This window comes from Sciurus carolinensis, chromosome 15 (assembly GCF_902686445.1).
Source record: "Sciurus carolinensis chromosome 15, mSciCar1.2, whole genome shotgun sequence".
NCBI classification, from domain to species: Eukaryota; Metazoa; Chordata; class Mammalia; order Rodentia; family Sciuridae; genus Sciurus; species Sciurus carolinensis.
In genome coordinates, this window is record NC_062227.1 from 33625087 (window position 1) to 33640572 (window position 15486).

General features: G+C 42.3%; 1 protein-coding gene and 1 pseudogene across 2 annotated transcripts in view; one reads left to right on the forward strand and one right to left on the reverse strand.

The window, feature by feature from the left end:
- The window catches only part of Tmem241 (transmembrane protein 241), a 121607-nt gene that overhangs the window by 10855 nt on the left and 95266 nt on the right, over nucleotides 1-15486 (reverse strand). The window contains exon 14 of one of the 2 annotated variants that reach the window (XM_047526891.1): nucleotides 1434-1498. The exons of the other annotated variant lie outside the window; for it this stretch is intronic. Within the exon in view, the coding sequence (XP_047382847.1) occupies nucleotides 1434-1498 (65 nt within the window). The remainder of the gene's footprint in view (nucleotides 1-1433; nucleotides 1499-15486) is intronic. 2 annotated transcript variants of the gene reach the window in all.
- Nucleotides 6474-6857, forward strand: LOC124965737 (nuclear transport factor 2-like; annotated as a pseudogene).

The window sequence follows — 15486 nt, forward strand, 5'->3', positions numbered from 1 at the left end:
GATCAGCTCCCTATCCACAGCCACCATGCAAAACCCTGCTGTTCACACATGTTCCCAATCTCAGTGAAAAGCCATCTCATTCTTTCAGTTGCTTGGGCACAAAATCTAGAAGACATCCTTAGACTCCCCTTTCTTTCAAATCTGGTTGCCGTTTCCCCAGTACATTTCAAAGATCCTGCCTCTTACTACTCCTAGTGCTCTCAGCCTGGTCTTAGCCACTATCATCCTCTACCCTATCCCTGCCAGACCTCATCTAGTCTTTTTGTTTATCCCACTCCCTTGACTGTCCATCACACAGCAGAGAGAGGGATGCCCTGTTAACACAGGAACATGTGGCTCCTTGGCTCAAACCCTCTAATCGCTTCCCAACTCACTCAGGTAAAGCCACATCTTCACAGTGACCTCTACAGCCCCAGGTGGCCTCCTGCCTCAACAACTACTACCTCCCTATCCTTATCACCTAGAACTCTGCCCCTTGTCATGCTGCTTTGGTCACACTGTTCCTCAAGTGTACCAAGGACACTCCTATCTCAGGGTCTTTGTATTTGCTGTTCTCCACCATATCCCCATGACTCACTTCCTGATGGTCTCTGATCAAATATTTAGTGAGAGGCAGTGCTGTCTTTAAACAAATGCATGGCTGCATTCTACACAAGGATCATTTGGAGTTTGTCTTAAGAGAATGTGAATGGAAAAATCAAAGAAAATAATAATATCAGAGCTCTCCTTATATATCTCTAACTGGTACACACACACACACACATACACACACAGACACAGTTGGTCCTCAGTATTTGTAGGTTCTGCATCTGCAGAATCAACCAACCTCATATAGAAAATGTTTGAAAAAAATTGTGTCTGGACTGAATATGTACAGACTATTTTGTATTAACAACTAACAATATGAATCACATTACCTTATATTAAACATCATCTAAGGATGATTTAAACTACGTGGGAGGATGTGCACAGATTATATTGCAAATACTGTACCACTTTCTACAAGGGACTGTGGATTTTGCTATCCACAAAGGGTCCTAGAATAACCAATCCTCCCTGGACACCACAGACAAATGGTGGTTCACCTGCAACAGCAGCTGCTGTGTGTGGTGAATGGCTGGAAGGCATACTGGAGATGTTCTGAACCGGATGCTGGTTGTAGTACATGTGGAAAGTTCAGTTCCTGAAAATTACATCAGGTCCTATATTGTATGAAGAGTTGAATAAGAGTGACATATTCACTCTTCCAAATGTCAACATACATATCAGTAAGAGTCTTCTTTAACGAAGAAGCTTTTACTAATATGAGACTTAAATTAGGATGGACACATCCCCCTCAATACATACCCTTTCTTCAACATTTGACCAAAAATTAGTATCCTGTTGAAACTCCAATAACAAATTTGCATTTCCTTTCATGGCACAGGACTTACCATCCCACAGTTGGACTGGTCAGCGTCACATCAAACAGCAATACTGATAGCCCAGCTGTGGTCACCTGCAGAAAGAATGGTAGCAAGAGATCATCAGAGCAGCAGGCCTCTGGAAGCCTCCAGAATCAGAACCATTTCTCTCAAGCTTACAACATATTATTTCAGACCTCTTGGCGTTAGTCATCACTTCCCATTTTGTGTCCTCTTCCCACACACCTCCTAGTCCCCGGTATTTAGTGTGGCCTCTGAGCAAAGCATTTGGTGTGGAAAATGCTAAATCCTAGTCTGATTTGGAGGTGAAAATCTTCAAGGAAGTTTTAATTTTCAAACTCCTCAAAAGAGGCACACAGGCAAAGCTCCTCGTCTCGGGAAAGGAGGACGTTAACTATACTCATTTCCGTCTTATCTCATAGTGTGGAATTCATCTCCCAGGTCAGGGTGCTCACTACCCTGTTCCCAAATACACATTTATCTGTCAATCTGCCTCATCTACAGCACCATCTCTGCCATATTCTCCTAGTTCCATCTTTCTGGCCCATTACATGTTCTAAGATGCCAGGAGCTTACTGGGGAAGAGAGCAGTTGAATCATCAATTATTTGCAAACATCAGAAACCAAGAGAGACGAGGTTATCTCCACACCCCTCAGAGCCAGAAATTCCAGAAATGTCTCTCAGGAATGGCAGTTTTGGGACCCAGACTCCAGAGATGCCTCTGAGCAACCGGCATAGAGATTGTGTGTGAACCGATGACCCAACTTTGTCCACACTCAGAACATCTGCTTAAGACAAGCTGTTTCTTGTCTCCAGAAATCTGCATTCTGCAGGTCAAAACGAGTCCCATGAGAAAAGTGATCCTAAGGACCTGCTTTCTTGCTGTGAGAGGGGGTGGGAAGCAGGTCATGTTAGAATGAGGGTCATTCACGCTGCAGGCCCTCAGAAATGTCAACTACCACCCATGGGACTTTATATGCTGCCCTAGAGGCCTCTTTAGGTCTCCTGGATGGGAACAAGGCAGGAAGCAGATGGCCAGAAGGAGGGAGCAGGTCTGAAGAACCCTGTCCTTACCCACTAACATCTTTTGTTTACCATCTTAGAAAGAAGTTTGGAACTAGAAAGCAGACCTTTCAGTGTATTAACTATGATATTTTGAACCCTTCTGGTTTACCCATTTGCCTCACATTCTGAGATTTTGGTAAACTTTCTGTTTGCCCCACTTTATTGCTTTGCAGCAAAACCCTGGACCACCAGAAAAGATCTGTGTACCATTTTAATGGACAATAAAGCAGAAACCAGGTCAGAGGGACAACTGCAAAGGGGGACCCAAAGGAAAGATCTCTCAAAGTGGGAAGTGAGTGGTGGGGGTTTTATCCCCCCTAAAGGATACAATGAAGGACAGTTTTCCCTCATTACTCCTCCTCCTTTTTTAAAATTTAACATTTCACTTAGGACTTCTGCATCTATGGTCATAAATGAGGCAGGGCTAACAGCGTGTTACCTTGCAATATTGTCATCTGGTTTTAGAAACAAGCTGACGCTAAGCACATGAGTGAGTCCACCTGCTTCCCTGACTGTTTTCCTATAAAGGATAAAGTGTTCTTGAACATGAAAGTTGACCCTGACTCCTAGGCCCCTGGACCTAGAGAGTCTAATTGTGGTAGCCTTCAAGAACCCAGTCAAGTGTTCTTTTCCTGCTTGTTAAAAGTTTTCCATTTATACTTTCTCCAAAAACTCTATCTCATTTAGGTTTCCTAATACATTAACACTTAGCCATTCGGAGACATGATTTTATAGCATGTGTGCCTGCTTTTATTATGTTCCTTTTTATTCTTATTTTTATTATCATTTTTCTCTTCCTCCTTTTTCCTTCCTTAGTCTTGACCAAAGTTAACTACCTCCTCATTAATACCTCTTTCCTTTTGCAAACTCTTGGACATTTTCTGGGATGGTGTTAATCAAGAGGCGCTTCTTGAGTGGCCTGCTGATGGATGTCTGCGTGGTGGCAGCAGGGCATTAATGGCCCACTTCGCGACATCTGTGAAGGATCTCCTGGCCTCTTCTTCTTCTTGACCACTATCCTCATGCCTTTGTTTATTTTTATCAACTATTTGAGGCCTTCTTTGCTCAGTTTCTCTCCTTATCCTACGATTGCCTTTTTCGTATTATTCAATCCAGCCTGGGAAGAGGGACACCTCCCTCACCCTGCCACACCCACCGCTTGGGGCTGGTGCCTCTGTACCGCAGGAGCTCCTCTAGCTTAGGAGGTTTCCCAGCAGCCGTGACACAGGCAGCTGGCCTGCTTCTTCCTATTAACTGCTCCATTTGCCAAGAAAAACACATCTTAAAATTTTCAAACCAGTCCTTACTTGCAAACAAGATTGGTTTTGGTAAACCACGCTGGTGCCTTCACCCTCTGCTCCTTCCTGGAAATGTTTGTGTAGCCTCCCCTTTCTCCTGAGCCACTTTCTAAACTTCTTGGATGATTTCTCCCTCAATGAGCAAGTTTGCTGCTGGCTCAGATGCTCAATGAAAATTTTACAAATAGGTGTGTCTTATTTCTGTCACAAATGTACAGTGAAGTTGTTTGCCTGGCCGAGCTACCAGGCAGTTGGGCGTGCCCCATTTTCGTCTATTCAGGAAGAAATGTCTGTTGCTTAGACTTCTCTGCTTTCCTCTCCTGTCCCCACCAGCTCTCCTTCTGTAGGCATTTTCTTTCTCTTTCTTGCTCTCTTTTGCATGGAGTCACTATAGTTTTACCAATTCATAAAAGTCACTTTATAAGAAAGGACAAGCAGCAGGCAGCAATGCCTCTGAGCAAGGTGGACACCGGGCAGCTGGGCAGCCTGGCTTATCCACTAAGAGAACTGCTCCCAAATACCAGCCTCGCCTTGTGAGGTTCAAATTCATATCTCGGCAAAGTGGTAGACTCCTGCGCACCAGGAGCCTTCACTGGCACGACCCAAAGTGCCAATGTTAGATCTGGTCACACCAAAGGTCCACTCCATTCCTAATTCCACTAGGAGGAAAGAGAAGCCAGGAGAAGCTCTGTGGTTCAAGTCAGGATGCAGGATGCCTCGCACAAAGTCACCAAGGGGCAGAATCTGAGAGGTGGAAGGGACTTCCTTAGCTTGTAATTAGGGAGACTGTGGCCCAGGGATGGCGTGTGACTTGCTCCAGGGACTCTGCTGCTTTGCAGCAGCAAGGGGTCGAACAAAGGCCTTGACCCCTAGGTTAACCTTCTCTCACAGCCAGGAACACAAGCAAGGGCTCACACAAGCTCCACACAGCTTAAAAGTGGAGAACCCACTGAAAGTAGAGACTCAAACAGTTATTTGCCCTTCTGTGTTCATAACAGCATTATGTACAACCATCAGAGGCAACCCAAGTGTCCACTGAAGGAAAGACAGACAAAATGTGGTACAGACATATGACAGGATATGATTCAGCCTGAGAAAGAAAGGAGATTCTGAAACATGTTACAAAATGGATGACCCTTGAAGACATTGAGCTAAATAAGCCAGTCACAGAAAGACAAAGACTGATGATTCCACTTATGTGAGTTATTTAGTCATCCAACTCATAAAGAGAGAAACTCATAAAGACAAAGTTAAAGTTTGGGAAGAAGACAAATTTGTGGAGATGGGTAATGGTTGCACAACAATAAGTACTTAATGCCAATGAATTGTCCACTTAAAAATGGTTAAGATGTAAATCCTATATTTATTTTAACAAACACACATAGAGGATTCACTTCTTTCTCTCTGCCTGAATTCTTAATTCTTACCCATTCCCCCAACTTTGCCTGACTAAATCTCAATCAAGGCTCCTCTCCAGACTCTTCTGAAACGATGACTCTTCAGAATTGCTATGGCTTGTCCCCTGAGCTCAGGCGGGAATTTAACCTCCAAAGTCACATGTTACCAGCATCCAGAGGGTGGAAACTAAGTCCAACTACAGTGTTTATAGGTGGGGCCTTTGGAAAGTGATTAGGATTAGGTAAATCAAGTGGGACCCCCCCATGACTTTAATCCTGATGGCTCTATACGAAGAGGGAGAAAGATCAGACATAAACATTCATGTTCCCCATCTGTTGCTATCTGAGACCTTGTGCCACTTTGACTCTGCCAGCAAGAAGTCTAGCGCTAGAACTACTGATGCCAGTGCAGTGCCCTTGAACCTCCAAAACTGTGAACTAAATAAACATCTTTTCTTTACTTGCCTCAGGTATTTTGTTATAGTAACAAAAAGTGGACCAACCAGGAACCTTTCCCAAGTTCCCCTGTTCTCTCCCAGCATTTGTTCTTCCTACCTGGGTGGGAGCCTCACAAGCTACCTACTGTTTTCTTTTAGTCAGTGATGTGTTTATAGCCTGTGAACACCTGAGGTCAAAGACATCGAACCATCTCGGCATGGAGCTCAGTCGGCATCTACTAAGGCTGGAAAGACCGAGAGCCACTGCTAATCCCTCGGTCACACACTTTTGTGAAAAGTACTCAGGCACAGTATTCTTGCTTATTACAAGGACCAGCTCTGAGGGAGAGGTACTTCATGTGCTTGAAAGCTTATAATTTGCCCTGAAACACAAGTAGAAACATTTCATTTCAGCCTAGAAACAAAAATCTCTTCTTGTTTAGGAAAAAACAAAAAACAAAAACAAAAAAAAACTTTAAACAGAGGGGTCAATAGGAAGAGTCTACCTTTTCCCATTGAAAATACCTTGGGGTATTGGAATACCTGGGGCTTAGAAAGGAGTGTGTGTGGTGTGTGTGTGTGTGTGTGTGTGTGTCTGGGTGAAGAGTATAACTTTAATTCCTAATTACCAGCTCCTTGAAGGCAAGGTCACCAAATGCCAAATGGATCACAAAGCAGTACCAAGAACATGCAGGCCCAGAATTGATCCCACCCTTTATTTCCCTGACTAGCCCCCAAGAGCTTCCTTTCCCCCATCATTTGCTAAAAACTGGCTGCGGGGGGCGGGGGGGGGAGGTTTGCTGCCACTGCCACCATCGTGCCAGCCCCTTGGGTCTCAGTGATGCTCCAGAATGGGACACAAGCCAATTTAGGAGCAGACTAGATCCAGCTTCATTCAACATTACTACCAGTTATTTGATAATGACAGAACCCAACGAGGCACAATTTATATTGACGCGTCATGCCTTACGTGGGAAGGACAGCAGTTCCAGGGGAAAGCTGCCATTGTGGAGATGTTTTCTAGCTTTCCATTCCAGAAAGTCCAGCACAGCATCACGGCACAGGACCATCTGCCCACGCCAGATAGCTGCATCGTCAGCATGGCTGTGGGTCATCTAAAGGCTGATGAAGACCCAATCATGGGGTCCCACCAGATGTTCCTACTAAAGAACATCAACGACGCTTGGGTTTGCACCAATGCCATGTTCAGGCTTGCCCTGCACAACTTCGGCTGACCTCTCCTGGGTAGGCACTTGTGCTGTTTCCTCCTCCCTCCTCTTCCCAATATTATCACACTCCTCCAGATGCTCCAAATAATATACACAAATGAGCAGGGTCACAGTCGGAGTGGGCACAGTGCACTGCTGCCATAAGGTTTTGTGCATGATGTTTGGACACTAGACTAGTTGCATCTGACAGAAGTTTGTGCTGTACCAGCGCATGCCTTGGAAAGACTTAGGTAATGCAAAAGGTTGTCTTTTTTTTTTTTTAATCTACTGACAAGTTGCTCTAGTAACCACAAGACATGAAGGAGAAAGCAGCTGCCTCACCGCCCCGATATTGATTTGTTCAGAAGTTTCAATGCCTCATGATACAATAAAACCAGGAAAATTTTCTAAACAAAACAAAACAAAACAAAAAACTGATTGCAGGAATGTATTGGTTTTGATATTATTTGCCCTGGGGGCTTCCTGAATGTCTTAGTTCATTTTATGCTATAACAAAATGTCACAGAGTAGGCAATTTATAAAGAACAGAGATTCATTTGCTAAGGTTCTGGAAGCTGGGTGGCCCAAGAGCATGGCAGTGGCTTCTGGACAGGGCCTTCATGATGTGTCATAACACGTAGAAGGGCAACAGAGCCTGTGTGAGACAGAGAGGAAACTGGGCTGAAGCCAGCTGTTTAAAATTGGAAACCCATTTCCAGGACAACAGTTTTCATTCACTCACGGCAGAACTCTTACGATTTAATCATCTCTCAAAGATCCCACTTCTTAATACTGTTACAATGGCAATTAAATTTCATCTTGAGTTTCAAAAGGACATCAAACCATAGCACTGAATGATGTGGAGTCTTAGGTCACAAATAGGACCCTTCAGGCCAGAGCATGGAGATTGGAACCACAGAGGAAGCCCTCAACCACTCCATACCTCTTACTGTATCCCAATCACCCAAGACCACCTGATCCACAGAATGGGACCCTGCTTTAATCCTGACTCCAGAGTTATATCAGTTTCCCTCTTAGGACTCCACCCACCACTCTGGTCTCCAATCTGGGAAGGGAGCTTTCTAGACTGTCTGGCTCTGGCCAGTCCTTGGCCTCTTAACTAGAGCCTTGACTTTTACCAGAGTCATAGACAGAACAGGTCTTCCAGAAGGGCACTTCATCAGAGTTCTGACCACTGTCTGAATTTTCACAATGAATCCTACCTAACATTAACTCTGATGACCCAACAGATATGATGCATAGCCCACCCAGCTTCACTTCCAGACCCATCCTTCCACATGAGTAACGTTGGTGGGCAAGTCTCCAAAATTTAAACTGTTTCCCCTCTTTACTTGCCTTGGGCTTCAGATAGGATGCACGGGTTTCACTGCTGAGCGATGGATTGGTGTCCTGCTGTACAAATCAACCCTTTCATCCAAGCAACAGAAATCAATCCCAGTGCATCTCACTCCACGGTGATGGCACAAAACCAAGCTCTCAACATTTCCAACCTGACAATCAGTTCCAGATGTTATGGACCCTACTGCAATGAGCTTACCCTGGGGAATCATGAAGGGCTCCAACCCCTTCGAAGTCTCCTACCACCTTCAATGAAATACTATTGCCCAACACACTAGACAAAACAAATTTAACTTTGTCCTCCAAAAGTGTCAAGGAAAGCATAAATATTTTAAACAAAACAAAACAAAATTTTAAAAAAGTCTTTGAAATGACTTAAGTCTACCCCTAAAAAAAGACTTTGAGTTACTCTTGGAACCCGCCATTTGAAAGACATAAGAAGTAACCATTATTACCAATTATTGTTCTTGCTTTTTAAAAGCATTTTAAAACATGCAGATTTTTCCTAAAGAAGAGTCTAATCTTCTGAGGAATGTGTCCTTCGCACACTCAGACCCGAATAACAAACACCAGGACCTGCCACACACTGAGCGATGCCAACAACAGCAGAGCTCAATACGACGTGCAGGGACTGCTGGGCTTTGAACTTCCTGGCTTTGTCAACGGATGTCATAACCTCTGTGTTATTTAAACAAATTTTGGTATTTAAAGCAGATCAGATTTGTTTTTTAAACATTCATTTCAATCCTAAGACAAATTTTCTATTTAAGGGAAATAAGGGGGGAGAGGTGTTAGTGAGGACCTGCCAGATAGTGAGGTATCTGGGAGAGAATTAGGGATTCAGGATTATTTTTAGTTGTTTTTTAAGTGCATATGACTTTTAAGAAAAAAGTGACCATCCATTGTCCATTTCTTCAGAACCAGTTGAGTCACGCACCTCCCTCTTTAGTTGGCTGTCATTTTTCCAAAAACAGCTTCATAGTGTCATCTTGCCTTCACTCAGCAAGTTTTCCCTGCCTGGAATAATTTCACAGACCTGTCCATGCAATTCCTACTCAAAGCTCTAAAGTCCATCCCTAGAAAATTTTTCCTGAACCTGAACCCCATTCACACACTGATAGGATCAGGCACACCACCTCCCTCTTCACATGCCAAACTACACTGAAATGTGTAGTCTCTTGAATCAGGGTGTGTTATTCAGCTTTGAAAGTTCAGGAGCTAACAACAGAGACCTGTGTGTGATGTGCACCTGTTAGATTTTATACCACTGCACTAGACATCAGTGGTGATGTAGTGGTGATATAACCCCTAAGATCATGATACGGGGCTGGGGCTATGGCTTGATGGTAGAGCGCTTGCTTGGAATGTGTGAGGCCCTGTGTTCAATCCTCAGCACTGCATACAAATAAATAAATAAATACGTAAAGTAAAGGCTCACTGATAATTTAAAAATATTTTTTATAAAAAATCACAATACTGTTTGTTGTTTAAATCTTTTTTTCACATATGAAGGACAACTGGCACTGAGAACTTGAGAAGCACTGGGACACTCTCTCTGTACCCCACCATTGATCAATGACCTCCACAGGGCTAGAAAGAGCTCCACAGAAAGGATCTGAGACTGGATCTCTCTGGTTCCGAGTCCAGACAAGTCAGTGAAGGTTCTGACTTGATCCAGGAGCAGTCAACTGACTGTGACCAGGGAGGCAGAGCAATATAAGAATATAGAAGATCACTCTTGAAAAGCTTCAAGGTTGGAGCATAAGAAATATTTCCCCAGAAGAAGGGATGGAAAGTGCTGGTGGACAGAACAACAGATATCATCTATCCGACATGCAAAGTGTGGCCCCAGACAAGCTGCACCATTATCACCTGGGAGCCTGGAGAACTGCAGAAGCTCAGACTCTAACCCAGACCCACGAACATCCTCTCCACTGGCGTCCTTGTCCACTGGACAGCAGGTTCCGTTCTATACCTTAAATTGCAGCAACAAGGCACAAGACCTGCTCTCCCTGAGCTTTCACTCAGTCACATCTTCAGGAACAGTGAACTCTGCTCTCTCATAGGACACAGAGCTGGAACTATGTGTTGATTGTCTTGGAGCCCAGGTTGCAAACTCACATGTGAATATTACTCATCTGGCCTTCCTTTTAGGTAACAGAGGAAATCTAATGTAAAGTTTATAATCTAAGACCAGACTCTTACTTCTAGGATCCAAGGAACTATTCCATATCCATGAGATAGAAACCTTAACTAGATTAAGAACTCTATTTGGCATCTTTTAAATATTCAATTAACCCTTATTACCCACTGGTGATTTATTACCATAATCAGTGTAACTATTAATGAGCAACATCTCACATTAACCTCCAGACATGGTTATTAATAGTCTTTGGTATCACCTCATTTAAAACATATGAACCATTAATTTTGTCAAGGTTCAGAAAAACAACATTTATTGTAAGCACAACAGGTTTGAGAACACAGATGAGGGACAAATGAGATTAGATTTATGTGAAGGCAAGATGGATTTTAATCCTGGAAAAGTTTTAGGTGACTTTTGCCAAACTCCCACATTTTATGGGAGAAGAAATAAGAGAACAAAATTAGAAAAATGTAACCTGAGTATCTGGGTCATGGGAGGTAAGGGAAGAAAATAACCAGAATGAGGGCATAAAATGTCCCAGACATCAGTCTTCACAGTGCCCCATTTATGAGCTCATGAGATCCCCATGACAGCTCTGCACAGGAGATGCTTAGCCCATTTTCACAGATGAAAAAAATCAAAGTTCACAAGGGTAAATATCTTGCTCAGAGTACACAGTTCAAGGGAAGAGTTGGAACTAAAACCAAGTTCTCCTGAGTCCTGTGCCAAGCCTCCTTCCTGCCTCCATGCTGACCCTCCAGGGCAGCTTTGCTAACCCCGGAGATGTCAGTGTGGCTCAGTAGTTCTCAACTTTGGCTCCACATCCACAATTTTGTGAGAAGTTAAAATACAAATAACTCACTAATATTCTGTTTCATGTCAATCAAATAGAGATTTATTAGACTCTGGTACTGGTGTTTTTTTAGAAGATCCCCTTGTAAAGAACACAGGGTTGAATCTCCTCTAATGGTGCATTTGAATTCTCAGCTTGATTGGATTAAGAGATGCGGATGATTAAGAGGCTTCTGGGTGTGTCATGAGGGCGTGTCTAGGAATGACTGAAATGTGGGATAGTGAACTGAAGTGGAGTCCTTCCCTAAGCGTGGGCAGCACCGCCCAATAGGAAGGTGGCTTGGATGGAATAAAAGTTGGAGGAACAGGAAGCAGATGCAGATGCAAGCTTGGCTCTTCTTGAATGGGTTCTTGATTGCTGCTTTAATTATCTGAGGATATTAGACTCTCGCTTCTTCACTCTTCCAAAGTGGACTCTGCCAGTGATTCTCCAGGTAGTTTCCAGAAGCCTTGGTCTTGGACTAGGGTAGCACTGTTGATCCTTCTTGTTCGGGGCTTCTGCCTCTTGGACTGTGCAGCTGCTGGTTCTTCCAGTTCTCCAGCTGCAGATGGCCTTTGTGGACTATCCAGTTTCTGGTCATGTAAACCAAACTAATAAATTCTCTTTTTATAATCATACTTCCTGTTGATTCTGTTCCTCTGGAGAACCCTGACTAATACATCTCCTGATTATTAACAGATCACTAGTTGGAGCAAAACTATCCATAAAATTTTAAAAAATCACCGAACCACTTTACAACAGTGATGAAATAAGCCAGAACTTGGTCAAACAAGACACCACCATTACTATGTGCATCATCACTGTTACTGTCATTAACTACACCATTTTACATTTCCACCAGCAGTGTACGCAGGTTCCAATTTCTTCCCATTCTTATTATCTTTTTTTGTCATAATGAAGTAGTATCTCCTTATGGTATTGCCTTGCATTTCCCTGATGACTAGTGATATTGAGCACTTTTTCATGGTCATCTTTTAATGGACTTATTTATCTTCTTTAAAGAATTGTCTAGATTCTTTGCCCATTAAAAAAATTGAGTTATTTATCTTTTATTATTGAGGTATAAGAGTTCTTAACACATTCTAGATACAAGTCCTACATCACCTATATGATTTGTCTGAGGCTGTCCTTTATATCTCCAAAATTCTTAATTTTAATAAAGTTTAATTAAACTCATTTTTGAGGTGCTTTTTGGTGTCATGGCCACATCTTAAGTAACAAGAAACTCTAAATCACTTCATCTAACATCTTAATAAATACTATATAGGCATCATAGTTAGGTTTTCCACTTTATAGAAATGTTTATTCTCTCTTAAAACATTTATATTACATTCTAGAACATGATCAATCCAAAATATGCATAATTTCATTTGATTTATAGTGATTTAAATCTGAGGTTTTATGACAATAGAAATCTGAGGATGAGGAGATCAAACAAGCATATTATTTAAAGAGAGTCTAGAAAAATCTTGCATACTAATTCTCCAAAATATTTTCATAGTAATTTTTAAAATATCTTTATTTTATTTATTTTTTTATGTGGTGCTGAGAATTGAACCCAGTTCCTCACACACACTAGGCAAGTGCTCTACCACTGAGCCACACCCCAGCCCTTCCACAGTAATTTTGAAGAGGATGGTAACAAGTTCTTCAAAGTAGAAACAGAGGAATGGAGTAGGGAGATGATCCAATCTCTCTCCTTATTTTATGTTAGCACTTTAAAGATGTCATTTCACTGTCTATTGGTGCTCGTAGTTCCAGTTAAAAAGTCAGCCTTCAGAAGGCTGCTTCCTCAATTTTAAATAATTTATTTTATTCTCTAGTTGATTTTAAGATTTTCTCTTTATCTTTCATTTTCAACAGTTTGACTAGGATATGCCTAAGTATGGTTTTTTTGGCTTTTCTTTTTTTGTATACTATGTTTGGGGTTTGGTGAGCTTCTTAAAGCTGTGGATTGATGTCTTGCAACACTTTTGGAAAATTCTCAGTCATTATGCCTTTAAACATTGCTTCTGCTCAACCTCTTCCTATTGTTCTTCTAGAACTCCAGTTAAACATATATTAGGGGCTAGGGATTGTGGCTCAGTGGTAGAGCGCTTTCCTAGCATGTGCGAGGCACTGGGTTCGATCCTCAGCACCACATAAAAATAAAAGTGTAAAAAACGGAGGTGTTTAAAAAATACATACATTGGATCTTTTGAACATTTATCCCATGTCTCTTATGCATTGTTCTGTGTTTTCCATTATTTTTCCCTCTATGCTTCACTTTGAATATTGCTACTGACCTTGAATTCAAGGATCCTGATATATTGTATCCAGTCTGCTCTTAGATCTATCCCATGTATTAATTTCAGATGTATTTTTTTCAGTTTTATAACTTCTTTATTACAGATTCTAATTTTGCATTGAAATTCTCTCCACATCTTGTCCTCTTTTCTTTAACAGATTATTTAGTCATTCTTAAGTTATTGCTAATTCCAATATGTGGCTCATTTGGGTTCTGTTTCTATGATTTCTCCCACTTGATTTTCAGACACATTTTCCTGCCTACTTTTCACATGTCCATATCTTTAATTGTGTGCTGGACACTGTGTATAAAAGAACCACAGAAGCTCAAATGATACCTTCTACCAGCAAGTTTTTTCTCTAATAGAGGAATTAATGCGCTCAGGGACTGAGTGGCTCAGACATGGGTTGCAGCTTTAGTAACTTAGTCCACTTCTACTTTATCCCCTCAGGTGTGACCTTCCCAGACTTGTGTTGAAGAGCTTGGAGGAGCTCTGTCTCCTCATCCATGAAAGTTCTGCCATTCAAAGGTTTTGACCCTAGCTATTTAGCCTTCCATCCCATGCAGGTTCAAAATATGGCAACGATCTTTTTTTGCGGGGTGGGGAAGTACCAGGGATTTTACTCAGGGGCACTCAATCACTAAGCCACATCCTCAGGCCTATTTTGTATTTTATTTAGAGACAGGGTCTCGCTGAGTCGCTTAGTGCCTTGCTTTTGCTGAGGCTGGCTTTGAACCTGCGACCCTCCTGCTTCAGCCTTCCAAGACACTGGGATTAAAAGTGTGTGCCACTGCGCCCAGTTACGGCAACTGTCTTTAGCAGATGTCTTATGCATTTGTCACGGGCCCCTCCTTCTAGCAGGACTTTGTCTCCTAAACACCCCAAGACTATGACAGTTTTGTTTGCCTTTCTGAGCCAGGCTGCAATCTCCTCACTGCCCCAGAACTCAGCCACCAACCCATGAGAAAACTGGGCCTGCTTTTAGAGCTTCCCCAGTTTCCAACCCATCAAGCCAGTTCCATGAGTACTAAAAACTCTGCTGGTTTCTCTTTTCCTGAGAATATCACCTCCTCTTGGACCACGCCACATCCTTAGTTCACAGCCAGAAAAAGCAAATATTCTCCCTCCTTCCTCACCCCCACCTGCATTACTCAGTAAGTTTAGATGGGCTTCTTCCCACTCTAGAAACCTACTCAATTTCATTCTTATTGCTCTCTCCAATTTCCTTAAAAATATAATTTTTCCAATCTATTTGTTTTTTTTCCCCAGTTGTTTTTGTTGAAATGTTGGCTTGTCCCAAGCAAAGTTATGACACTCTAAAGTGGAAGATTTCCCTTTATTATGTATAAGTGAGAACAGACCCAGAGAGATCCGAACCACTGATTTTCAACCCAGTCCTGACTAATCGCTATTTCCCTGGAGTCAATGGTGAGGCAAGGAGGGGAGAATTTGGGTCATTTGTTCTGAGTATCTTTCTGATCTGTGACATCTACTCACCATTACAACTTTAATTAACTTTTAAAAAAATCACAGTGTAGAATTTTGCATATACCAGCCTGGGGCAATAGGCCTTTCTTCAGAACACAGTCTTTCTCTTTGGACATGTGTGACTGATGGTGCTGGCCAGGGCAGTGTGGAGGCAAGAGGAATATTCAGTTCCTTCTCCTTTTGATTCCATCTCTGCCCACAGGGAAGGAAGCTCTTCTGCCTTCACTTCTATCTTTTCATTTTCTTCCAACTTCACTCCAAGGCGGAGAACTGTTCCTTTGACTGGGATTCCAGAGCTGTAAAGGTGGGAACCTACACTCCACGTGGTCTCTTTCTTCTCTTGAATCCATGAAATGATGCTCTCTCTTTTTTTTTTTTTTCTTATTAAAATCTTTTTATTTTTATAGACTGCATTTTGATTCATTGTACACAAATGGGGTACAACTTTTCATTTTGATGGTTGTACACAATGTAGAGTCACACCATTCATGTAATTATACATATACTTAGGGCAATAATGTC